General features: G+C 44.3%; 1 protein-coding gene across 1 annotated transcript; it reads left to right on the top strand.

Moving 5' to 3' along the window:
• The first annotated feature begins 593 nt into the window (after positions 1 to 593).
• Positions 594 to 24,858, top strand: CYP20A1 (cytochrome P450 family 20 subfamily A member 1). Its single transcript, XM_075608578.1, has 13 exons — positions 594 to 731; positions 1,212 to 1,261; positions 2,191 to 2,357; positions 7,633 to 7,778; positions 8,191 to 8,358; positions 13,099 to 13,177; positions 13,921 to 14,036; positions 16,591 to 16,645; positions 18,881 to 19,001; positions 21,283 to 21,394; positions 21,744 to 21,808; positions 22,325 to 22,414; positions 23,710 to 24,858. The coding sequence occupies exons 1-13, from the start codon at positions 660 to 662 to the stop codon at positions 23,858 to 23,860; spliced, it is 1,392 nt and encodes a 463-aa protein (XP_075464693.1). The 5' UTR covers positions 594 to 659; the 3' UTR covers positions 23,861 to 24,858.
• The last annotated feature ends 3,001 nt before the right edge of the window (positions 24,859 to 27,859 follow it).

Below are 27,859 nucleotides of genomic sequence, written 5' to 3'. Positions count from 1 at the left end.
ACAGGTAGGGGGCAGCGCTAGGATGTGTATGTGACACTTAATATTAAAAAGGACAGTCCATCACTGACAGTCTGTCACCAGCTTTCAAATACCGAAAGCAGACTGTTTCTCTACAAACATGTCAATTACCAATGATATTATCAGTGAGTATCACTGCTTTGGAGTCAGTCTCGTTGATTTTTTTTTTTTTTGCATTCAACATCAAATAGATTTTAATGGCGCTTCAAGCCTATAAAATTAGTACGTTTTCATTGTCCAGAAAACCCTGGATCTGAGAGATCTTGGGAGGTTGAAAGCTCTTTGGTTTGTGCACTTCTTTATAAATAGATCTGACTCTGTTTCCCACTGCATCTCCAGTCTGTCACTAAACAGAGTTAGGCGCATTTAACACTTCTTACAAATTACACTGTCCTGCTAAATTCAGGACAGTTGACCATCATCACATTATCTTTATTCCCGCCATCCAAGCCTCTTCCCCAGCGAGATGTGAATTGGACTCAATCATTAGTGCAGTCTCCTCTCCACAAACCACGTGGTGATCCCCTGGGATTCATGGTTGTCCACTCTGCTTCCGGGTTCGCGTGGATCGATTGCTCAGGTCTGCCAGTGGGAGGAGTCGCTCGCCGAGCGGCCAGTGGACGTGGCCCTAGTGGGGCAGGATGTTGGACTTCGCGATATTCGCAATCACCTTCCTCCTCATCCTCGTGGGGGCCGTGCTGTACCTGTACCCGGTCAGAGGGAGCATTTAATATGATTGCGGGGGAGGGAAGGATATTTATTCTGCAGAAGGCAGTGTTAGTACAGGGTGGGGGGGTCACTATTACTGGAGTGCTAAACCAAGGAGGGGCAATTATTATTATAGTGTGAATAATTGCCCCTCAGAGTATTATAGTGTGATTATATTGGCAGGCAATTATTATTATTATTATAGTGTGAATACATTGACGGGCAATTAGGGTGCTAGTACAGAGAGTGGCATTTAAAATGTGAGTGCTAGGGCAGAGTGGGGCACTTATTATTTTGGAGGGGGCAATGCTTGGGTAGGTATTATGTAGGGGGCATTCTTAGGATAAGGAGGATTATTTTATATTTTGGAGAGTCAGTGTTAGGATGGGACCATAGGCAGTGGGCGGTTTAATATTAAAGTGTAAGAGTAATATAAGGGTGTCGTATCATATCCATCTGTTTCTAATATTGATCTTCCCCTTAAGTCTTCCAGACAGGCATGTGGCATCCCAGGTCTCACCCCTACAGAGGAGAAGTGAGTGATCCTCTTCATTACCTACCTTTTATAATTCATGATCTACCTTTTACAATTACCTTTCAGTTCCAAAGTTTACATTTTCTAAATCCTCCTAAACAGCATTTAAAATTCAATATGTACCCCTATATCATCCTTTCAATAGTAGTACTATGTAAAATAATATACATCATTATTAATATGTCAAATATTGTAGGCATAATACCCCCTCCTCTGTTACAATCTAACTTAAGACACAGTGAGGTAAAGTGACTTGCCCAAGGTCAAAAAGACTTGACACTGGGATTTGAACCAGTGAGCTACTCATTTAGGTTTAATGTAAAGCATTAATGAGTAGAAGTGCTTTCATTCAGTGGTTCAGTCATGTTGATTCTTTACAGGCTGTTCTTACATGTGCTCTTATCCTTCTGTTCATTGAATTACAAGTGTGCACTCTTCCTAACTAATGTTTCCACAACACTGTAACCATTTTATAACATCCCAATGAACACACTATCCAATTCCATGATGTGTCCGAAACAAATTCTTTAACCAAGGAAAAATAATCCAGGAAAGAGCTGAAAACAAACAGGGTAGAAAGAGGCATACATGTTACATTACCTATATTGAATATCAAATATGTCGATCAATACACCTACAGTCTTATACAGCAAGTGTTTTATGGATTCCAGAGCACTCTATCCATACCCTCAAGTTGTGGGTCTGCTTTGTTGTATTGCCAGACCCGGATATAAGCCGCCTCTCGGAGATGTACTGTAGTAACAAAGGAGGGAGAGGGTGGGTGGTATATCTTTTATTGGATCAACAAGTCGTTGATCCAACAAAAAGTATCCAGAGTGGTCCAATTCAAGGGATACTACCTACTCCCTCCTTTGTTACTACATGGTAGAAAGGAACAGTACGGCTACTCACCCTTCTTTGCTTCTCAGAGATGGGAATCTTCAGGACATTGTCAACAGCGGGAGCTTGCACGAGTTCCTGGTCAACCTGCACGAGAAGTTCGGGCCCGTCGCTTCCTTCTGGTTTGGCCGTCGCCTCGTGGTCAGCTTGGGCTCTCTCGACCTGTTAAGGCAGCACATCAACCCCAACAAGACCTGTGAGTCTTGTTCCCTCTTCATGTACAGCTGCTTACATTGTATAGTGTTAAAAATAAAAGCATGTTTCGCATTTAGGATACCCTTGGTTATAACCGTAAAGCATATATTTATTTAATATTATATTAAGAATGCTCATAAAACAGAAGCATAAAAGTCACCCGTGTAAAAAGATTTCCACATTTCTATGTCAATCCAGAGACTAATTACAAAGATTTAATTTAGAAGACACAGAAAAAGCACTAAAATGGACTCGACAACCTTACTATGATGAGGGTAAAAAGGCCGATTAGTTGCAAGCAAACTAAGGCCTCGGGCATGGTCAGCGCTTAGGCGCTGACGCGTGCTGACAACCGCAATGAGAGCGGCTTTAGCAGGGGCTCGCGCACGCTTCCGCAAGCGTAGGTCTTATCCAAATTTTACATTTCGCGCTCATGGGAGCGCTGGGCCGGTCACGCCAATGAGGGCGAACCAGCTCCGTGACGTCACTGGCCCGCCCACCGACACGCCCCCGGATGGCGCGCTAACCAAGGCCTGGGAAAGCACTTGCTTTCCCTTAGGGCAAATCTGGTAGTAATCCCTAAGGCCTCGGTCCCGCTGCGCTCGTTGGCGCGGGCGGCCACACGCGAGTTCCCCACCAACAGGGGAATCCTCGCGAGCCGGTCCCCCTTGCGGCACAGCTTACTACACGCTGTGACGCGTCAGCCGCTATGGGACACAAGAAAATGGTGATCCCTAGCGTTGACGCGTCACGTGGTGTGGCTGTAAGCCAATGGGGAGGGGAGGCTTCGGGAGGAGGAGAGGCTTCGGGGAGCGGGGAGGAGTGTGGAGTGACAGCATCGTGCCTGTCTGTGTGTGTGTGTATGTGTCTGAGTGCGTGAGTGCCTGTGTATGTGTGTGTGTGTGTGTGTGCGTGAGTGCCTGCCTCTGTCTGTGTGTATGTGTGTGCCTGTGTGTGTTTTACTTACCATCAGCAGCTCCAGCCCGAGTCCGTGGAGGGAAGGGGGGGAGAGTAGCGGGTCCCTCCTCTCAAGCCACGCCCCCCCTCCCTGTCAAGCCTCCCACTCCCGCCCACATCCCGCTCCCTACAGACCGCATATCGCGGTCTATATGTCAGCGCACCGCCTGTCTGCAGTGCGGGCGCGCTGACTCTGGGAGCGGGGCCTTAGCCTAAGGCTAAGGCCCCGCTGCCTCAGACCACGCGCCCGCACTGCAGACAGGCGGCGCGTGGAGAGGCACTTAAAGCTATTTGCGGTCCATAGGGATCATTTTTGCGGGGGGGGTGTGTGGTTAAACGGGTTGGGGGGCGTGGCCATGACAGGGGGCAGGGCCCAACCAAGCACAACAATAGACCTCACAGCACTGCAGCAGCCCAAGGGGAGGAGGGTGGTGTGTGTGTGTGTTGTAACTGCTGTTTGCAAGTTTGAAGTTTTCCCTCTTCCTGGTTTTAAAATGATGTCCTCTCATTGGCTATCACTAGCTGGCTTGCCATTGGTTGATGGGAGCCAGTTTGTGATTGGCTCCCTCGCGCACCATGTGACGCGTCGTCGCACGGGAACACGATCCTCGTGTATCCGCTGCTGGCTGACGCGTCACAGCAAGTAGTCAGCTATGCAGTGAGGAGGGATTGGGACCGGCTCGGGAGGCTACAAGGAAATGGTGAGTGGCGGCCGCACGCGCCGCCGGAGGTAGCGGGACCCAGCCCTAAGGAAGGTAAAGACCCATTGAGCTGTGCTAGTTATAGACCAATCTCTCTTTTTAACTCAGACTTGAAAATTTCTAGTAAAATGTTGGCAATAAGACTAAATCCAAATCTACCTCGATTTTAAAACATAATGATCAAGTAAGTTTTGTAAGTAAATGACAAGCCTCAGATAATACTTGTAAGATCATTAATATAATTGACTATATAAACTACTCTAGACCTAAAGTGATGCTATTGAGTCTAGATGCCGAGAAAGCGTTTGATAGAATTAAATGGAAGTTCTTGGATAGAACAATGGTAGCGTTTGGTTTCACAGATCCATTTTTGAAAGGCGTCCAAGCTTTATATGGTTCTCCAACAGTTACTTTGAAAATGCCAGGAGGGGAACTAAATCATGTTAAAATTAGAAATGGTACCATACAGGGTTGTCCTTTATCCCCATTGCTTTTTACTTTGACGATTGAACCACTCGCATCCACAATTGGGAAGAGCCCAAACATACAAGGTATCCAAATTGGTCGGGATAATTTTAAACTGTCCCTGATTGCGGATGATATAATTCTGACCATCTCAAACCTTCTGATTTCCTTTCCCAATGTACAAGAAGTTCTATCTGAATTTGTCTCCCTCTCTGGATATAAAATGAATACTGCTAAATCAGAAGCTCTTAATTTAACTCTCTCAGACTCTGAAGTAAAGCTAATCAAATAAAATTTCAATTACCACTGGAACAAAACAAGATTAAAATATATGGGTAGTTTTTTTTACCAAAAACTACCAATCACTATATAAATATAACTACCCAGAGCTTTTCACGAGAATTAAGCGTGATCTTTTAATATGGAATGGACATCAGATTTCTTGGATGGATCGTATTATATCGGTATTATAAGATTAATGTCCCTACAAAATTGTTGTATTGTTTCCAAACACTTCTGTTCCCTATACCGATAAAAGTTATTAAGGATTTACAAAATAAAATCATGCAATTTATTTGGGGTATTAAAAGACCAAGAATAACGAGATCCGTTATGCTTGCACTCAAAGGAAGAGGTGGGATGGCAGTCCCAGATATTACAAAATATTATTTGGCATCCCATCTGAAGCAGATTATTCTTTTAGCACAACCAATACAGATGTGTAGACCTAGAAAAAAGCTTCAACAATTCAGTGGTATTACCGGCTCCTTTATGGAATGGAAAATTTGTAAAATATTTTAGACTGGGCCACTTTGACTCAGTGGTTATAAAATGTTCCCTTAAAATTTGTCAAAGGGCTAAATCTTAATATCAAATAAAATCAACCCCCTCGAGATGTATCCCCATCTTTGATAATCCTGATTTTGGTCCGGGGTTGCATACTAATGGGCTTGACTCATGGAAGGCTAAGAATATTATAAATATAGGAGATTTGCTACTCCGTTAATGAACGTCTGGGAATTTTGTTATAAATATGATGTTACGGGATTTTTTCAGAATGCACAATATTTGAAGAGTTATGCAAAAACGGTAACTATCAAAGGGGGCTTATCTCAAAATCTCAAATTTACACCGCTCTGGGTATAAATGTCTCCTACACCCATCGTTATATGGAACAATGGGCCCACGATTTTCAAACAGAGATAATGTGGAAGGACTGTGAAGATATTTGGGATAATGCAACAAATACATCCATTTGCACAATAACAAAAGAAAACATAACATTATTTTTAGATGGTTTTATACAGCAAGGCCCTGCTTCTCGGCGCCCCGCTTTTCGACGATATGGCGGTACCGAGAAGGGGGCCGCCATGTCTGCGCATGCGCAGAATGGGCCAGACAGGGGTCGCGCATGCGCAGAACGGGGCGGTCCGGGGTCGCGCATGCACAGAATGGGCCGGTCCGGGGTCGCGCATGCGCAGCATGGGGGTTTTTGCCGATGTTGCGCATGCGTAGAACGGCGCATTGCCGGTCTGCGCATGCACACATAACGAAAATCGCCGGTTCCGCTTTCCGGCGATTTTTGCTTTGTTGCAGGTCCTTAGAATGGAACCCGTCGCATGACTGGGGGCCCTCCTGTACGCAAAGATTAAGACAGATCTTTCCGGGGACCACGAATATCTGTTGGAGAGGATGTGGAAGTGTGGGGGGTATGGCCCATATCTGGTGGTTCTGTTAAAAAAAAAAAAAAATACGAAGATTTGGGAAATGATACAGAATCTAATACAAGAAATTATCGAGGAAAGGATTCCTCTGGACCCACTTACGCAAATATTGGGGAAACCTTTAGAAAACTTAAACCAAAACAAGTTAACTGATGTTGCATATTCTGACCGGGGCAAGATGCTCAATTGCAAGGGCATGGGGGAAAACAATAACCCCCATCTAGAAGAGAGATTATTCAGAGATTAAATGAGGTACAAACAATGGAGAAATTAAGTGTTTCTAAAATCTAAAACCAGAAAATTCTACACAATCTTGGAGCCATGGTCCTCCAGGGGATATACATGATCAGAAATGGGGAATGAGTCAAAATCATGTTTGAAGATTTGGTTGATGTATGTTGGGGCTTGTTGTGGTTGTTATTGCCTGATTTTTATCCACCGTGTGTGTGTGTTGTGGTACTTTACTCCCTCCCCTTCTCACCTCCCCTTTTATTTTCTGTATCCTTTCCAAGTTTTTCAAAATATAAATAAAAAATAAGTTACAAAAAAAAGAATGCTCATAAATTTCGAGCAGCAGTCACTGATCGCCATGTTATTTTAATTAACTTTTTTTTTTTTTTCTTCATTTAAAATATCTCCTTTTGCCCTTTTTCTATTTGTAAACTGCTCTGTTCAGGAGATATGCATTTAAACTATTGCGTGTCGGGGAGGTTAAAATGGAGCTCTCCCCAGAGCCATGTAAAGATTACTATGGTAACCCAGAAAGCTAGAGATTAAGAAAATTATGATTTGTAACACTAAAAAAAAAAAGGGAGGTGGGGGTGGGTGGAAAGAGCAAGAACCCAACATTGTGCGAGTTAAACACTTACAGGGCTCTGGGGGGATTGCTGCTTTAAAAGGACATTCTTAATTCATGAAGTAGCAAATAATACATAAAGCCCAATAAATAACGAATATTACAAGAACAGCCACAAAATATCCACGAATACGAAGTCTAAACCTAAGGAGATGTTGGCAGACAAAATGCGCCAGAATAGGAAACATTTGTAAAGTACATCAAGGAGGAACTTTTTTACCAGCCAAATCTAGCCCCATGTTAAATGGACCTTTTATCAGGAATGATGACGGCCCCTTAGGGCAGGGGTGGCCAACTGCAGTCCTCAATGGCCACCAGCAGGTCCAGGTTTTCAGGATATCCCTGCTACAGCAGAGGTGGCTCAGTCAAAGAAGGGACTAGTTGAGCCACGTGTGCTGAAGCTGGGACTGATTGAGCCGCCTGCTGGCCCTTGAGGACTGGAGTTGGCTATCCCTGTCCCTGCCTTAGTCGACAAACCTTTTTACATTGCATGTGATATCCAGGGAGCGTTTATTGGGAAAACCCAAGTGGAACCGTTCTCACGCTCTCCCCCCCCTTCTCTCATTCTTATAGCTGATCCGTTTCAAATGATGCTGAAATCATTACTGGGGTATCAGTCTGGTGTCATTGGGGAAGCAAGCGAGAGCCACATACGGAAAAAGCTCTATGAAAACGGCATAAACACGGCCCTTCAAAGCAACTTCAGCGTTATAACCAAGGTACTGGGGGCTTCCAGTCTCCGAGCTGGACATTTACACCAGGCAACTGTTGATCTTCACTTTCCAATCAGGTGGTAAATTCCCCGGCTGTCTTGCGGTGCCACCGATGGCAGCAATATAAGCACACTGCATGGAATGGAGCTAAATAAGAACAGATATCACATGTTAAACCTGATCTAAGGGTGTTGCCCCGGCCACAGTGTCTGTCAAATGTTAGTATTCCAAGCAAGTCAACCAATAAATGGCATACAGAACTTCGGGTTCAATAAGTGTTGGCTTTAGTACAAAGAGAGAATAGGCAAGTTAGAAGGGAGCCTGGGACTATTCACTTGCTTCGACCCCCCCCCATATACCTCCCGTGTGCAAACGCCCGGTTCTTCTTACCTTCTGTTTCGTTCCTTTTCTCTTGCAGCTTTCAGAGGAATTGCTGGCGAAGTGGATTTCATACCCGGAGTCTCAGCATGTGCCCCTCTGCCAACACATGCTTGGATTTGCCATGAAGTCCATCACACAGACTGCCATGGGGGGAAGCTTTGAGGACGATCAGGAGGTGATCCGGTTCCGCAAGAACCACGATGCTGTGAGTAATAAGATGGGGGGGGGGGGTCAGGCTGGGCAGATATTCTGTAAGCAAACATTATCACCCCATTGCAGCCAAAGCAATATAATAACAAGCAGAGCAGAGGGTTGCTGACCCCTCTGGCAGCAAAAGGTTGAGTTCCCAGGGTCCTGCCATTTATAGCTGCTGACCCTGTAATGCCAACAACTGGGGCTCTTTAATAACTGCACAAATTCACTAACACACACTGATGAACACACACAAAGGTAATAATAAGTACATAGCCTAAACGCAGACACAAGGATGTGCATAGAATTTCACAGTCACGCATGTACAAAGAAAGGCAGACTTGCACGCGCTCATACTGCTAACATTGGGAGCCTGTGTTTCTTTGCTTATATCAGAGCCACGTAGATAAGGTCAGAGGACTGGAAGGATGTCCAGAAATTACTAGGAAATAAGCTCTAAAAAATAAAAGTGACTTCGACTAGAATTAGAACCTGAAACTAGACTATCTTGTGTTTTATAGTTATGTTGTCCTTGGTTGCAGTCCCACTTGACATAAGGTATTATGGAGTTGCAATCAAGTGGAAACTTGGTCATGAAACAGCTAATGTACCATTTTTAAGCACTGTATCGTCATTTTAACCTTTTGCTTCCATGAGTCTTCCAAGGCATTGCTGTATAGAGATGGGCAAACCCTTCGCATGAGGTCCCAAGCCATGCAAAATGAACTCCTTTTTGTCGCGGAAACAAACGCAGCTCAGTTGGGGTTCGCCCATTCGCCAAGCTTTACAATTTCGTTTTAATATGTTAATTTGCAAGATTCTCTAAATTCAGTGGATTGGCCTAATGCTCAGACTGGGAACAGGGCACATACCATGTTTTGCTCACTGGCGATATTTCACTGGAAACCTCAAAAATAGGGGCGCAGACCGTGTAAAATCCTTTTATGTAGAACATATTCAATAACAGGTTACAAAGTTTGCACTCGCACAGTAAAAAAGTTAAGGGATCCCTGACGAAGCCGCACCAAGTGGAGAAACGCGCAGGATTGAGAGAAGCAGCAAACACGATCTTGGCAAACTCCAAAACTGTCTCTAACACTCAGCCGGCATTCAACATCAGCTGTTAGCTCCGACCAAAGCCGAGCGCACGCAGGGAAGACCTTCCGGCTCTCTGACTTCACATCCAGGATGTCAACGCAGCAACCAGGACGCTGGCCGGGCATAGGAGAGGATATCGCACAGCAGAGGAGCGACCGCTGCTAACCAACGGGAGTCGCCAGCCTGCAACTGAACCTCGCCACATCCCACAGACCAGGAAGGCATCCAGCGGTCATATGTCCCGAGCGCCAGAGCAAAACTACAAGGCGCACAAGCTGATTGCCCACGGAGGAGACAAGAGACTGGAGTCTATCAGAACAGGCGACTAGACTCTCATTAACTTTTATACTGTGTGAGTGCAAACTTTTTAACACCTGTTATTGAATATGTTCTACATAAAGGAGTTTGCACTGTCTGCGTCCCCTAGTTTTTGTTTTTGAAGTTTCTGTTTGAAGAGGATTGGTAGGTATCCTGACATCTGGGGCAGCAGCTATAGACCTTTTTATACATAAACTTTGGGACACTGAAAGTGGATACTTTTCTACACAGTACATCCCATCCCACAATACTTGCATTGTGTGGATACATTGTTACCTATGCATAATTGTGTCACGTTTTGTGTTTGCTGCCAATTTGCAGTTACAGGGACATTATCTATCAGTGTTTATTTCAATATGTTATATCAGCTAGTATATATATATATATTATATATTATATATATACAGCCTAGGGTGCAATTCTTTTGCAAATATTTTTTATTCAATTGTATGCATTTATTTCACAGCCCTTCCCTAACAAATAGAGTTAATTATTCTTGGACGTGCATGGAGCTCACACCTAGCACACCTTGATACACACAGGCGTGGGTGCTTTTTTCTTTCGATATGTCACTGGAAGCTTACTCGTTTGGTGACATGATTAGCTGTTTCAGAACAGTTTTCCCATCTCTATTGCTATCCCTAGTGTGCTACAGGGGTTGGTATTTGTCTCATACCTTTCCAAATCTAGCCTCAGAAGTGAATCTCCAAATAGCACATTGGAAATCACAATATATATTATCACAGCTAGCTTTAAGAAAGTAGACTTTGTTATATTGCACCATAGAGCTTCAGAAACATTGCAAAGGTCTTGTAGTGTATTGTGTACACTTTAAGCCTCGGACATAGATCAGGCGCGCGTGATGTCACGTGAGCCTGTACTTGCCGAGTTCTGTGTCCTGCAGGCTTGAAACAAAACACAGAAAAGCCCAATGCTACATCCAATGTGACAAAAATACACAGTGAAATACTTCTTCTCTTGAATAAGGGTCATTTAGTTAAACCCTTTGGCCAAAGCGTTATAAACCAGTAAGCAGGTCCTAACACTACCTGATTTTAACATTCTCAATTACCTCTGCTGGAGGGAGAATTGTCACAATTACCTCTACTTCACAAGAACATGGGGAAAAAAACCTTGCTACTTAAAAAGTGCTAATTTAGCGAGGGGGGGCGTGCCCGTGACGTCACGTGAGCTGTTCACCTTCATTGGCTGAACCGTGCACATGACCCAGCTGTCGAGCGGCAAAGAGAAACAAGTTTGTCTCACCGCTTTGGGGCGCACGCTGGACACGCGCATTGGCCTCCACTGGTTTGGTTTTGGTGCTCGCGACATCGTGTCCATTATGGACGCGGCCTTAAAGAGTCTACTGAGGCTTAAACATCTCTGTACACCATATTGCTACCTATAGAGAACGATCATTAGTCCCTTAAACGGGATCGACCTACAAGAAATTTACATTTCTCCTAGAAACATTTGGCACGTTATATATCTATGATATGAACAAGAAATGATGTACAGCAGGGCCCCTCTCATACAGCAGGGCCCCTCTCATACAGCAGGGCCCCTCTCATACAGCAGGGCCCCTCTCATACAGCAGGGCCCCTCTCATACAGCAGGGCCCCTCTCATACAGCAGGGCCCCTCTCATACAGCAGGGCCCCTCTCATACAGCAGGGCCCCTCTCATACAGCAGGGCCCCTCTCATACAGCGGGTTCTGTTCCAGGCCGCCGTAAAGCGGGCCCTACTGTACTGTATTGTACCTTTGAAAACAGAGATGCAGAGCGGTAAACTGACTGTTTCGCTGACAAATGGCATCTGAGAAGGAGTTGCGCACGCGCTAAAACTGTTTAGTGACAGTTTAGTGACAGCCGGATACTTTGCTTCTGTGCGCGTCATGCCGGAAAAACGGAACAAACGCTGAACCTAGTGAATATGGGTATACATTGGGAACGCTGTATGAGCGGAACGCTGTAAAGGGGAGCGCAGTAAAGCGGGGCCTACTGTATTTATTTACAGATGTAGCCAACGTTTTTGCAACATTTGGCGCGCTCCTGCGGGTGAAAAGGCGCGTTCACCCCTCCCCCTTCTCGCTCCGGCTGACGCAAAACAATGGCCGCTCCTGCCGCTGAGGCGTTGTGTACAGATGTAGCAGCCATTATTGCTGGCGCGTTACAGTGGAACACGCACAATGTGCAGACAGGAGCAACCGCCATTGTAAATGTATTAGCTGCGTGTGAAAAAGGGGTGGAGCTAATCTTCTAAAGGGGTGGGGCTAATGCACCAGCAGGTGCAATACCGCCTGCTATATCTGTATGTCCAATACCGCCTGCTATATCTGTATGTCCAATACCGCCTCCTATATCTGTATGTCCAATACCGCCTGCTATATCTGTATGTCCAATACCGCCTGCTATATCTGTATGTCCAATACCGCCTGCTATATCTGTATGTCCAATACCGCCTCCTATATCTGTATGTCCAATACCGCCTGCTATATCTGTATGTCCAATACCGCCTGCTATATCTGTATGTCCAATACCGCCTGCTATATCTGTATGTCCAATACCGCCTGCTATATCTGTATGTCCAATACCGCCTGCTATATCTGTATGTCCAATACCGCCTCCTATATCTGTATGTCCAATACCGCCTGCTATATCTGTATGTCCAATACCGCCTGCTATATCTGTATGTCCAATACCGCCTCCTATATCTGTATGTCCAATACCGCCTGCTATATCTGTATGTCCAATACCGCCTGCTATATCTGTATGTCCAATACCGCCTCCTATATCTGTATGTCCAATACCGCCTGCTATATCTGTATGTCCAATACCGCCTGCTATATCTGTATGTCCAATACCGCCTGCTATATCTGTATGTCCAATACCGCCTGCTATATCTGTATGTCCAATACCGCCTGCTATATCTGTATGTCCAATACCGCCTGCTATATCTGTATGTCCAATACCGCCTGCTATATCTGTATGTCCAATACCGCCTCCTATATCTGTATGTCCAATACCGCCTGCTATATCTGTATGTCCAATACCGCCTGCTATATCTGTATGTCCAATACCGCCTGCTATATCTGTATGTCCAATACCGCCTGCTATATCTGTATGTCCAATACCGCCTGCTATATCTGTATGTCCAATACCGCCTGCTATATCTGTATGTCCAACACCGCCTGCTATATCTGTATGTCCAATACCGCCTGCTATATCTGTATGTCCAATACCGCCTGCTATATCTGTATGTCCAATACCGCCTGCTATATCTGTATGTCCAATACCGCCTGCTATATCTGTATTTACTTTTCGCTTATTGTTTTTAGATTTGGTCAGAAATTGGAAAGGGTTTCCTGGACGGATCAATAGACAGAAGTGCGTCCCGGAAAAAGCTTTATGAAGCGGGTGAGCGTTCGTTGTCTTTTCTGTGCGTTCAAACTAGATTAGTTTCACTTTGCTGCTGCCTCACGGTGTGAATGTATGTATATCTTTATTTGTAGAGCGTCATCCATGTACATGACCCTTTACAGCAGTAATACATGTGAAATAATAATAGACCTAATAGGAATAAGCGCTTCATGCACAAAAGTAAATATTGTGGCAAGGATTTCCTGCCCCGAAGAGCTTACAATCTAATTGGGTAATAGGGAGACCTTGGAGACAGTAGGAGGGTGTTTCGGTAAATGCATCTGCAAGGGGTCATGGTAAATGTATGCGAGATGTACAGTATCCGCCAACACAGATGCTCAAATGCTTCAGTAAAGAGATGTGTTTTAAGGGCTTGTTTGCGTTACTTACAGCACAATGTATACAGCACTGTACCAGACAGAAATAAGAATAAAAGATGTTCTAACTCAACACTGGAGCATGTGTTAGCAAAGGGAATTGGGATGTAAGAGATCTGGGTGTTTTCCCGTGTCTTTCCTGCACAATGAAAGCTCCATACTTAGCACAGGTTGTCTCTCTCTGGTGCTGATGTCAGATCATGTGTTGCTATGATCTAATCTCTCTGTAAATGGTAACCAAAACCCTGCAGTGTGCAGATTTTCATACAATTGAATGGCGCACCTCAAATATTTTGTACGCACGCCGTTGTTCTTGCAGGGAAGGAGTTAATGGTTTAGTTGCATTTATTTATTTATTTAAAGCTCTGATGGACATGGAATCTGCGCTGAAAAGAGCCATAAAGGACCGCAGAGGGAAGAGTCCCGGGAGGCATGTTTTCATGGACTCGCTGCTGCAAGGGAACCTGAGTGACAAACAGGTGAGTCGGTGACCAGCAGGGAAGGGTTTAAACCTGCCTGAGGCTGATCCAAGAGCGCATTGCCTTGAGCCGGTCTGGCTGCGCGTTAAAATTCTTGCATGAGTCTACTGTGGAAATAATGTTTGAGGCGTCTTGCATCAGAACAAACGCTCTAAGGTTAGGAAACTAAATGCAAGCACCTGTGTTTGGGGTGAATTCCCCCCGTTCCATCAGCAATCCCAGCAGCGGTTTTATTTCTTTATGACGGCATTGGAACCGGACGAACCACACAATTTTCAGCTCCAGGGTCCAGTGACAGAAAAAAGGAAAAGGCGCTCCTACGTACTGGATGTGACAATAATATAAAACACACAAAATCCACGGGGAGCATGGGGAGGAAACAAAAATAAATTTAAGTGCAGCAAAAAAAGGCAACGTGGAAAAAAGCCTTCAAATGACTTGGCTCTAATGAATTAACTACTTACAAGATGTAAGAGTCAAATAGGCAGGGTTGACTTAAACAGTCACAGGTAAGTGGATGATGCAGTTGTCATCAGAGTGGATCGGGTCCCCAGGATCACGTACCCCAATGTTGAGAGAAAAACTGGCATAGCACAGATCACTCGAGATAAAATAGCTTTATAACAATAAAATATTATACTCACATTCTAACAATAAAATACGGGCATATCACACTGCATTAGTGTAGGAAGATTTTGGCCAGCTGGCTCACCGTCCTGCAACGTTCCCCCACTCCTCCACCTCAGCCCCCGGTCAGCTGTTACACTGCTCCGACTGGCGTCTGACGTCACTTCTGGGTTCGTCGCGCGGTGAGTGCTGGATCTTCCTGCAACTTCTCTGCTGTATGCTCCGGTCTGAATGAAAACTCCCACTCTACGCGTTTCAAAAGCAACACACTCCTGAGGAAGAAAGCAGTTGCTTTTGAAACGCGTAGAGTGGGAGTTTTCATTCAGACCGGAGCATACAGCAGAGAAGTTGCAGGAAGATCCAGCACTCACCGCACGACGAACCCAGAAGTGACGTCAGACGCCAGTCGGAGCAGTGTAACAGCTGACCGGGGGCTGAGGTGGAGGAGTGGGGGAACGTTGCAGGACGGTGAGCCAGCTGGCCAAAATCTTCCTACACTAATGCAGTGTGATATGCCCGTATTTTATTGTTAGAATGTGAGTATAATATTTTATTGTTATAAAGCTATTTTATCTCGAGTGATCTGTGCTATGCCAGTTTTTCTCTCAACATTGGGGTACGTGATCCTGGGGACCCGATCCACTCTGATGACAACTGCATCATCCACTTACCTGTGACTGTTTAAGTCAACCCTGCCTATTTGACTCTTACATCTTGTAAGTAGTTAATTCATTAGAGCCAAGTCATTTGAAGGCTTTTTTCCACGTTGCCTTTTTTTGCTGCACTTAAATTTATTTTTGTTTCCTCCCCATGCTCCCCGTGGATTTTGTGTGTTTTGCTGTTACTGTGGGGGAAGAGTGAAGACTACCCCTTCCAGTGGGTTCCAGAGCAGGGGGTGAAGCTGTATTCATTTAAATTTTATCACATTATCACCTATTTAAGATTTTGATTAGTCACTTATTATTAGTGTTCACTTTTTATTTGTTTGCGCCTTATTTCACTTTACCACTATACAATGTGACAATAATATATAAATTAGTTATATTCAAAGCACAATTGGTGAATAACAGTGATAATAACACAATAAGTGAAATAATGTGACAACTATTGTGCATAAAAAAGTGACCACCAAAGTGTGTCAGTGCTGCTCAAAAACCCATTGAGGGACGGTCCGTAGAGTTCACTCTAGTACAGGCCTGCACAGCTCCTGTCCTCAAGGGCCGCAAACAGGCCAGGTTTTCAGGATATCTCTACTTCAGCACAGGTGGCTCGGTTATACTGAGCCACTAATTGAGCCAGCTGTTCTGAAGTAGGGATATCCTGAAAACCTGGCCTGTTTGCGGCCCTCGAGGACTGGAGTTGTGCAAGCCTGCGTCTAGTAGAACGACATTCGAAGTAGGGGAGCGCAACTCAAAATGATGTATATAAAAGAGAATTAAAAGGCATCCTGGTGCAATAAATCCTTTAAACAGAACCCCCTGGTTCCTAAGATCCGCACAGGTTTTTGGTTCCGCTTTTCTCCTTTATGTCCGGGAGACACATAATGACATTGTGGCGCCTTTATTGGACGACCACGACTGCCATTGTTAAACACCCTGGAGGTGCGTCAACAGCCGAAACTAAGTATCTCAGGAACAAGGGGTTCCCCCCGGAGCTGAAAATTGTGCGGTTCACAGGTTCCCCTCCCCCCTAGTTCCGGTACCGTATGAATGGGTTGGATTGCTGCTTTTAATGGTTGGTGAAAGTAACGTCTATAAAATCTGAGTTTCAGTCACATCAGACTATTATTTAGTGAAACCGTTTACTGCAGGCGATTCTGATTTGCTTTAACTGTAATTCCCTTAAGTGCCTTGTAAAGTTTTATATTCCCCCTGATTTTACTGTTAGTCGGTACAATTATGGAGATTCAGACCGTTGTATTCTTTAGGTCTTAGAAGACAGCATGATCTTCTCTTTGGCGGGGTGCGTGATCACCGCTAACCGTAAGTAAAGCATTATAACGCCAAACTATGTGGGGTCTCTCTGGCAGTGAAAGAGTTAAATGTCAGCAACCAAAACGGTCTCTTATGTTTTTTTTTTTTAAATGTTCAATCCTAAATATCCGGCTCCCCAAAACAACCTTTAAAGAAAAAAAAAAAAAAAATCTTAATCTAATTGGCTTCCTTCAGATAATCTAATCGGGCTAAAAGCAAAGATTTGGTTTAATTTTCCATCTCTGGATATTAATTGCAAATTGCATTTCTTAGGGACCACCGAGTTAGGAAGTGTTTGCCAATCGTGTGCTTTCTTTTACCCATAATCCTCCCTGTCCTTGTCAGAGAACCAAGAATGATGAGGAGAGGGGTGTCCTGGCTGCACAAACTCTTGATGAACAGTGACATCAGATACAAGGAAATCAAACCCCTTCCAAAACTCCGTTTACCATGTGTACAAACTGACTTTAATTAAGTGATTTAAAACTGCATAGAGGCGTCGGAGTTTGGTTTAAAAAAAATAAATAAAAAAAGTTCTCAATCACCCAGGTGTAATTTTGGTCCTAGGAGCGTCTGTTCCTCTGTCTGCATACAGGAAATTCCCTTTGTTTTACCTCTAGCATGATGCAGGCAGAAAGCAGCGACGTGTCCCTTTCCCTGCCAGAGGAGGCCTGCCATGCATTGCACATTACAGACCCGTCGGGCAGCGAGAGGGTCAACTGCTTCAGTGCCAGAGGGACCTCTGCAATGCTTTCATGTAATGCCCGTACTCTGTCGGTAGAGCTGTCACATTGTCTCGCATCTCCCACTTCATAGGCAAGCCGTGTAAACTCAACCTCTCATTCTTTGTTCTTAAGAAACGCTCCCCTCCCTTTTTCCTCTCCCCATAATGCCGTAACGCTGTCTTCCCCGTGCTGGAGAAGAGTTCAGCTCTGTTGAAATAACTGGGGCTAAAATCTCCAGGAAAGGGAAAGACGGCTTCACAGCACTTTGAATCGGGACCTGTGTGTGTGTGTTTTTTTTTCTTTTTCTTTCTCCTGTTCTGTCTTTCCAGCGTGGATTTATTAATGTCATTTCTGACTATTTGTATTTCGCATCTGGAATGCTGTCTAGTGACACCCTGGTACACGCAGGTAATTCTTCCGAGCGACTTGCATTAGGATGCATGAAAAGCCCTCCCGGGGATCCCAAATCAGCATGTGTAGGGTGGATCGAACCACTGAGATGAGTCATTATTGGGATCACACAAGTTTATTTATTTTATTTTTTTCAAATTTTTTTCCCATTACAATGAAACCACAAAAATGAGAACAGGATCTAAACTCACAACGGGCGTGTTAAAAGGGTCACCGGTTGCAATAGAAAGCTTCCCAAATCCTCAAACCCAAAGTACAGATCAGGAGTGGCCAACTCCAGTCCTCAAGGGCCACCAACAGGTCAGGGTTTCAGGATATCCCTGCTTCAGCACAGGTGGCTGTCTTTGACTGACGCAGGGTTATCCTGAATACCTAACCTGTTGGTGGCCCTTGAAGACTGGAGTTGGCTACCCTGGGTATAGAGGCTGCACATTGATAACTAGATGATCACCCAGTGTCTTTATCACACACTTACTGTGGCTATAGAAAGGTTTGGAGCACACGCATCCTTCTTCAGATAAAGTGCTAATATGTTTGCTCTGCACAGCTGTAGCAAGACCAGCAATATGAGCACTGCTTGTTCCATTAGCAATCCATGCTGCTGTCTGCATTATGTACCCACAATTCATTACCGGTGCTTGATTCCGTAGTGATGCTGCCTGACTATTCAGTATCTTCCTATGTAATTACACATGCGTACGCTTTTGATTTAGAGGACTTGGTGCATTTACTTTCACAAAGTAAATAGTTCCTATAAAGCCCATTCAATATTTTTAATCCCATTCATGTATATGGAGCTGATCTGTTCTGCAGCACTGGGAGGCTGTTTCACACCATGGCTTAAGACGTTTTTCATAATTTTATACAATCTTCTCTAATAGTTAAATATCCATATATAGTGAATTAAAATATAGACCTAAAGAAGTCGTCTTTTTTTATATGTTTATTTATATTCAGATAAAGTTCAGATAAAATCAAGTGTGTGGCCTATGTCGCCATGTTATTACAATGGAATATACGTAAATGCCTTCAAGAGCAGGCGCAAGGTTTAGAAAACAAGCCAGGATGATGGATTCCAAACCAGCCGCCATTTTTGTTTGTTCCCCAGTTTGTACGTGGGCGATGTATTTCCTGACGACATCAGAGGGAGCTCAGGACAAGCTGTACAAGGAGGTGACCCGGGTCCTTGGGAAGGGACCCATCACAATGGAGAAATTGGAGCAGCTCAGGTTGGCACGAGTCTCTGAAGTGGTTTCTCTCTTGCAGAGATAATGTTCAATGCTGGCAGTACCTGCAGGGTCTTAGAGATTTGGGTTTAGCTGAAGAGCTATCTAAGTCACTTTTGCACAGTACAGAATTGAGGATTTTACCCTATATAGTCTCCACTTGCTTTAAAATGGAATATATATATATTATTATTTTTTTATTATTATTATTACAGTATTTCTGTCCATATAAAAAAGTATGAGGTTTGACGGCAGATAAGGACCACTTGGACCCCCTAGTCAGCCCTTTTTCCGATATGTTGTGACACCTCAGCCTATTTTGATCCGAGGCTTTTTTCAGATTTAGGCTATTCCTAGGTCTTTCCCAAGCATTTGGGGCTCTGCTAATGTCATACTAGTTGATTAGGCAGTTAAGTGCAGTTCTTCACACTGAACTGACTTGTAGGTTAATGCAATGTAAGTGTATATTGTTCAGATGTCACAAATGCTTTCAAAATGTTGAAAGAGTAATTTTTAAGTCTTTAAATGTATCAAAAATGATTGTGTGTGGCCCTCCAACTTTTACATGTTTTATGGTCCAACCCCTTTGGAGAACTCGTTGTAGAGCCTCATCTTACTTTATTGGCCTCTGCCACCTCTGTTGGGAGGCTGTTCCCTTAATCCACCACTCTTTCTGTGAAGAAGTATATTCTCCCTTCTGAATCGTCCATAAACTCCTGTAGCTGCTGAGCAGAAGATACGGTTTTTCATTCTTTATACAGCCGCCTAGAGGCACCATATGGGAAACCCAGAACAAGCGCATACAGGGTTAGTATGTTAATAGTATTTTTTTAAAGCAGTATCCCCCAATGCTCACTTACACATCACAAAGATTAAAACCGCTTGAGATCATTGCGATGTTACCACCGTACAATGGCAGAGTTGGCAGGATTAGTTGTAATTTGGAGATTAGGGCATCATTTTCCATTTGGAGTCCTGTCCCGGTCACGGAGGGTTTCCCTCTGTACGTGTTCCCCATTCTCCACCATTCTGCCTTTCCATCCTTCCAGTGACGCCACAACGTGACGGGAAGCCACCTCCCTAAATATCTCACAACATGTTATTTCCTCACATCTCTCCTGAGCCCGACAACCTCCAGCTCCAGAGCATGAGCCCTTGTTCTGCACTTCTCTTCACTCACTAATATGCTGTTTAGATATGAAACTACACCTATATCTCCCCCCCCCTTCATCTCCCCAAAACCCGCTCACCCCCCAAAAAATTTTTTGTCTCTGTTAACATTAGCTCAACCAGGTGTCTCTCTGAGCTGATCCATGGTCTGCTGAGATATTTGCCATTTTCACACACACACAAAACGACAAATATGGAAGCGGAATCACGAGTAGAAAGTCGCAAAGTCCTCTCCCGAAGACGATTCGACTTCATATTGGCTGCTAGAGCATGCATGACCCCACTGCCATTTTGCGAGTACAGGCAGTCCTCGGTTATCCGACACAATGCGTTACTCAAAATGGCGTTGTAAAGCGAAACACGTTTTCCCATAGGAACACTGTTTAAATGAAAGGTTCCATTTCTGAAGGCATTTTTAACACTAAAATACACCAAATATTTTATGCCGGCAATAAGATATGCAGCACACACATAAATTATATAGTGTATATACTGTATTATATATATAATATAACATAATAAATAATATATTATATAGTATAATATAATATTATATAGTATAATATTATATATATACGCTCTTACGACGCTTTGCAACGTTGTTTATGTGAATGTGTATATATATATACACACATACACAACGTTGCAAAGCGTCTTAAGAGCGTTGGATAAGCCATTTTGGCGTTGTAAAAATGAATATAGGTATGCATTTCATAGCGTTGGATAAGCCATTCATTGTAAAGCGAAGCGTTGTAAAACGAGGACTGCCTGTATTCTTACTCGGTAGACAAAGCTGCTCATTGGTTGGGGGACCATGGACCAACTCCAGAGGGATCCCCTGGTTCAGGTTATTAACATTTGAGATTAGACAGCAGGTATGACTGTTGTGACAGGTGTGAATAGCAACCCAGCATGCTGTCTAACTTAAGTAATTTGTTTGGGAGGTCTTTTGTACACTCGTTGGTATAGTCTTGACTGAAATGAGTTTTTCTGGCCATATATATGGTGGAATGAACATCTCCTTCATTGAAGTGTTATGTCCACCGTTTCAGGGGGACGTAGCTTGATCTTTAAAGGTTTTCTTCGTCAATGGTTATTTTCTTCTCCGTGACAGGTACTGCCGGCAGATATTGTGCGAGACGGTTCGAACAGCTAGTCTGACTCCAATTGCTGCCCGACTGCAGGAGCTGGAAGGGAGAGTTGATCAGCATGTTATCCCTAAAGAGGTGAGAGAGGCACCAGAGCTTATTCTGCCCCACGTCTTCCAAAATGAAATTTCATCTCAGGTCACCTTTACCGTTGTTAGAGCATTTGTTCTGTAGCCCCAGTGATGCCAGTGCCCCTGCAATATCTTCACTGTCAACAACGTGATGGAAATGTTGTCTTGAATTAAAGATGAAGCTTAGCATCGCCCCATTGAATGTACAAAGAAATCCTTCTAAATCATCCAGAAAGCCTTAGTGCGGCCAAGCCAAGTATAATGTTGTCCGAAGATTACCACCGCTGCACCACTACATCTAGTTTGTGTGGTAGGGCCGCATGTGCCACGTGTAACTAACTGAACTCTCCTTGTAGACTCTTGTACTGTATGCGCTTGGTGTGGTGCTTCAGGACAGTACAGCCTGGCCATCAGCCTACAGGTACGGAACACAGAGGGCTTTGGGGTATTGTTCTGACCCATTGCTCTCTGCATTGGTTTGGATCCAGGAGTGTTGGGATTGCCTATATATTTGGGATGTTGGTATCGCCTACACATTTATTTGACCAATTTGTGAGCATCGCACCTCCTTTGCTGTAGAGCGCAGCATACTAAAATGAGGTTAACACAATTGGTTGATTGGGAAATCATACAGCGCATTGCTAGATGTTACAGTATTTCAACATAGTTCCTAATTGCCCTGTATATTATATATTGCTGCATTGAAATAGGTAACTAACCGGCGTTTTGTTTCTTGAGGCCCACGAGACACTTGGGGAAGTGCCTCTGGGCCATGTTTGCCAAGAAGAGTTCCTCCATAAGACACCCTCCATGTTGGTAAACACTGTGTAGCCTAATTATTTGAAAGGCTGTAATGGGCCATATTTGCTTAGCTGCGCTGGAAAGTGTCTTCTGGAGTAGCACTGCTTAGAAAATGGGGCCCTCTGTCTTTTTCCAGGTTTGATCCAGACAGATTTGACGATGAATCGGCCAAGCAGAACCTGACTTTGCTGGGCTTTTCAGGAAGCCAAGAATGTCCAGAGTTAAGGTAAAGCATAAACAAGGACCGCCAAACAAGGGCATTCTGCTGTTGTGCAGGAGACGCAAGCTTTATCCGTAATAGTAATTTCAGAGCTGCCAAACATACTGTACACGTACACTAACGTAAAGCAATACAGGCACAATGATAAATTACAGCCTACTTTCATTAGGTGAGAACAGTGGTAAGAGAGTCAATATGGAGTTGAGGTTGTCTCAAGCACAAGGCACTAACACTTCAGATGCTTGTGCCATGGCAGGTGGTGGGGGGCAGAGTGCCATGGTGTAGGGGGAGAGGAAGGGGTGGGGGGGCGGGTGCCATGTAAGGTGGGGGGGGAGAAGGGTGCCATGGATTGGGGGGGAGAGGAGGGGAGGGTGCCATGGAAGGTGGGTAAGGAGAGTGCCATGGGAGGTCTGCAGCAGCTCAGTGGTTAATTGACTGGCTATGCCAGGGAGGGGGTGACAGGCAGCACTCGGAGGGCCCAGGTCCTCCTCGAGCATGATGCAAGTGCACAGTCGTGTTTAGGCCTGACCGCAACCACCCGCACACCCAACTGGCTCCTGAGACACAGAACCAGAGAGATATTCATCTTCCAGACACAAACTGCCAAGAATCAGACTTGGTTGCAAGTCTGCAGTCAGCTATTTAACTATTCTAGTGAATCGGAGCAGAGGGATGAAGAGGAGGGAACAATGGACTTATGCAAAAAAGATTTATTCAGCCAAAAATCCAGTTGCAACAGGCAATCTGTATCTAGGTAAGAGGGCCTCATTTTGATGACGGTTGCCTGTTGCAACAGAAACGTCGGATTTTTGGCTTAATACATCTTCTTTTTTTCTTATTTTTTGCCGTCATCTTCATCCTGCTTTCCACACGACCTTGTTGGGCCGTTCAGGACGGCTTGCTTTGAGCGGGAGAACTGGCATTTTTTTGCGTTATTACACCGTGGTCATTTTTAAGGATGTGGAGTGCCTGGGAAACCACTGTTTTTCTAGGGAATCGGAGCAACACACTATTAACTATTTCACGGCTTCGTGAACAGGCTGCTTTGCATTGTTAGGCAGCAAAACCATTTCCCATGTGAGGAATCCTTTATATTTTAAACCCCCCCAAAATTCAGTTACATTTCTTATGTTGACCAACAACATTTAGGTAGAATTGAGGCCTTTTAATGTCCAACTATTGCTTAAAAAGAATGTAAGCATGAAGGACCACAATGCTCCTTATCTTGCAAACTGCAACATAAAGAAAGATAGGAGCCTAATAAACTATTTTGATGTTTCCCCTGACTTTCCTCTTGCTAGGTTTGCCTACCTGGTTGCTACTGTTCTGCTCAGCGTGCTGGTAAGGAAGCTTCATTTACTTCCCGTGAAAGGACAGGTCATGGAGACAAAGTATGAGCTGGTCACATCGCCTAAGGAAGAAGCCTGGATCACTGTGTCAAAGAGAAGCTAAATTAATTAACCACTAACTCTGTCACACCAACTCCCAGCTGGAGAAGCGCCTACAGCAGACTGCAAAGCCATGCGCCCCCTGACCTTCCAGAAGGGCGTGTTAAGGAGACCTTGGCGTTCAACTGTTGTGACAAACTGTCCACATGGTTTTTCGTAAGCTAAACTACATCATGTTGTTAGAGCAGCAGCTCTCTTTACACCACCACTGTCATAGTCGAAACAACAAGGCAGCAGCACGGAGTTACATGTCGGGAGGTAATTATGTTCCTTTGTTAGATGTGCTGCAGGGCTTGATACTGTTCATTGGGCTTGCGCGAGTTTTTCATGGCTACCCAATAAATATTATCAGAACATGCAAACCGTCTACAGAGGTCCATGACCAAAACTGCTGCAGAACTCATTTTAAGAGGAGTTTGTGTAAAATACAAGAGGCGTATCTTTTTTAAATATCCGGCCATGTCCCCCCCATGGCATTAGCTGATCAGGCGGCTGCCATTGGCTTTACCTCCTCTGGGTACAGTGGGAAGCCTTGTATACTCTTCACTTCAAAATGATACATGTTGAGAGAGAACCTCGCGTTCTGAAACCCTGCACTGGTGGCCTGATTCCATGTGAACCTATTGCGGTGATTTGCAGCCCTCTTGGTGAGAAACGCCCCATCCGGGCCACATTAGGGGGTCATCACGTTTGGGAATTACTTGCTCATTCCTTAAACCTGGTGTGTCTGGGGGACCCGGAGAAGAGAGCTGGAAACCGCTAGCCTATCCTAGACTGCCTTAAGTTCAAATACGTCTGGTCCGTTTATCAAAAGCCACAAGTCCACATTAGAAAAATAGTTTTTCTCCAATTACAATTGGTTTATTTTACTCGGTGACCGAGTTATGTTTTGTTTGTGATTGCCAACAGACCTTGGCCCTGGGATTTGTAGATGTATCACTGCCATATAAATGTCTTTGTAACTGTAGGCAAAATAAAAAAAAAGGTTATACAGAAAATAAACAGCACTGGGCTATTTTATTATTTTTCTGTGTGAAATGGGAATTTTAGGCTCTTGTTTGGACGTGCATCCTATAAAGTATTTGATTGCAGACTTTGTATGCTTCGAGGGGGTGGGGAAATACATTGAATCTGTAACTCTCATAACAAGACTTTCTATAAGGCAACGCCAATTAAAAATGTGTTTGTTTTTTTTAAATATCGATCACACTTTTTGTTGCTATAACACACCCGATTCCTTACAAATCTCCTTTGCAACCGAGGATGAGTTAAATAATGCAGTGTTGCAATGACTGCACAAGCCCTATTAAATCAGTCTGCAATGAAATCATATGTCATCAACATGAATACAGAAAGGGGGTGCGTTCTGAAGGCCCCGTCTCCATGCATCAACCCAAGCATCCAGCTTGCTGCAGAGTTGACCAGAAGGTAAAACAGCTGGCACACAGCTGGGCCGCTGCAGTCTTCAATCCTGTGTGTTTATTTTTTATTGCCACAAAATTTGTCTTTACTAAACCATCGCTGTGTTGACGTGGAGGGGCCAGAAAGTATCCGTGCTGTAGGCCAACCCTGCTCTTCTGTAAAAAAAATACACAGGCGGGGGAAGAGTAATTGTTACATTTCTAAAGGCTGCAAGAGAAATGCAAATGTGTTCTGAATGTTAAAACTTGCACAGATTTTCAGATACTTGGAGGGATGTTGCTATGGCAACTGTGTGCGTGTGCTCCTGCAAAGGGGCTTTTTCCAAATTGTGTGTATTTGCAGATATATCATTTTTCTAGAAGATATTTATCATACTCCTAAATAAATTCTAATCGATACTATATTTCACTGCTTGCATTTACAAGATGGGCTGTTGCTTCCATACAAATCATACAGAGGAATTTACAATAAGGTTTGCAAATGAGAATGTCAATTTCATGTGGTGCCATCAATTTATAAAAAGGTACCATAGTAGTCTAGGTTGGAATAAGAGACCACCTTTTGCTAAAGTCGGCTCGAGTGAACTTAGCTTTTAAACACAAGTACTTTCATTAGCCGACATTAATTTAAAACATTTTTTTAACACACACACAATTGACACACACACATGCTACACACTGTAAGGCCAGGTCCCCAGTGGCCGCTGTGGCTCGTGCGCACCGCCCTCTATGGGGACTACCTCAGTGTACGCCTGAGACTGCGGCCCCAGTGCACCCTGCTACATGCGCACAGATTACAGCCGCGGTCTGTAGGGGAGCGATGGGAAGCGCAAGGGGGTACGGCCATGGCGGGGCATATCTGCCCTTCCATTGGCTGCCTGCGGAGCACGTGACCGCGGCACGGGAAGACCAAATTCTCGTCTTCTCTGCCAGCGTACGCGTCAGCACTTTGCGCGCCCACACACTCAGCCACTGGGGCTTACCTTACTGCCTTACCCTTCAATTTACAGTCTGACCTGGCAGAGGTGAGAACCTAACATATAGTGCATTTTTCAAATGTTTCAACATCTTTGTTACCAGAGGTCTGCAAAGCATGTGAGATATTATATATATTTTTTGCTTTCAATGTTTTATTACAAGGCCATTTACTTCAACAGCTCTTAGGGAATGTATTAATTTAATGTGACAGTTATAAGTGCTAGTATTTGGTGCAAACAGATTAGAGAACTAAATTGACCAATTGTTTCAAACCTTCCTTGTTTCAACTCCACACTTAATCCAACTGCACTTGAACCCAACTGCTATTCAGTCACACAGCTCAGTGTATTTAAGGCTGCATCCATAGAAGGGCAGACCACGCTGACGCGTCCGCACGCTGCACGAACAGATCGCGTCTATACAGCGTGCGTGCGGAAGCGGGAAGAAGAGGCGCGCGATGCGCGGGAAATCAGTCAAAACTGATTTCTAGCGCGATAGGGCGGTCACGTGAGCGGTTCGCCCAATGAGGGCGAACCAGCTCTGTGACGTCACTGGCCCGCCTGTAGACACGCCCCCGGACGGTGCGTGTACGAAGGCCACAGGGAAAGCACCCGCTTTCCCTCAGCCTCCGCACTCCTACGCACGGCTGCTGTGTCTATGGACGCAGCCTTACACCGTTAGGAACTGTAGAACAGCAAACGCATTGGTTTTAACCAATGATAGAATAATTGCTTTACAGAAACCAGGTTATAGTGAACTAGAAAACCAAATAAAGCGCACTAAATAAGGGAGGTGAAGGTAAAAGAATCCATGGTGTGGGACACAGAGCACAATACCCCCGCCTAACGTCCACCGGGAGGTAAACGCTGAAACCGTTCCAGTGGACTCGGCGTAGGTATAATCTGTCCGGATACGGGAGCGCGCGGTGCTGGAGAAGTGTGGCTTTGTTGTTTTGTGGACAAGTGAGAATTCTTCATGGATAAAATAATACTGCACAGACCTTTAGGAATCGCACTGGTCTCTTCTTCAAGTTTGCTGTCACTTGAAGAAAAGACCTGTGAGCTTTGCAGAGAGCAGCCTATTTGCTGATCGTGTTACATAAAAAAAGATGCACGCTTCCTATTTCTAAGTGCTGTCATTTTTTATATTCAGAATATGGCATGCAGAATGAAGGAAACCCATAGGGTGACAATGACGACGATGCTGAGTCCGTACATAATACAATTAGGCTTCATGCTAGTTTGGAAATAATAGGATTTAAAAGCAATTAAAAACGCTGAGGACAAAAGCCGAGGATTGAGGCAGTTTGATGGATTTTTTTTTTTTTTACATTTTTTTTTAACGAACTTTAATTAGTATGGCATTTGTGTTTTCTGGATGTTAAAAGTAAATACATTTATTATAGAAGTTCTTGATATCATCTTTCCAAACACCAACATTCATCTTCATCTATTTTATGCATTGATGACAATACACACAAAATGAATTGAAAAACAAATGGTTAGCTGGTGCAATGCATTATGGGCATCTCTGGCTCCGAAAAGGTTAAACCTCTGTTATTATAGGGGGACAGCGGTCAAGCGAGGCACTAACTTGCAATGTTT

Source organism: Ascaphus truei, chromosome 7 (assembly GCF_040206685.1).
Source record: "Ascaphus truei isolate aAscTru1 chromosome 7, aAscTru1.hap1, whole genome shotgun sequence".
NCBI classification, from domain to species: Eukaryota; Metazoa; Chordata; class Amphibia; order Anura; family Ascaphidae; genus Ascaphus; species Ascaphus truei.
This window is presented reverse-complemented; position numbering and strand designations above follow the sequence as displayed.

Excerpts from the sequence above, each read along its gene's own strand:
- CYP20A1 (XM_075608578.1), top strand. The coding sequence starts at position 660 with ATGTTGGACTTCGCGATATTCGCAATCACCTTCCTCCTCATCCTCGTG. Across the intron at positions 7,779-8,190 it reads ACTTCAGCGTTATAACCAAG|CTTTCAGAGGAATTGCTGGC; the intron begins GTACTGGGGGCT and ends TTTCTCTTGCAG. Across the intron at positions 21,809-22,324 it reads GCCTGGCCATCAGCCTACAG|GTTTGATCCAGACAGATTTG; the intron begins GTACGGAACACA and ends GTCTTTTTCCAG.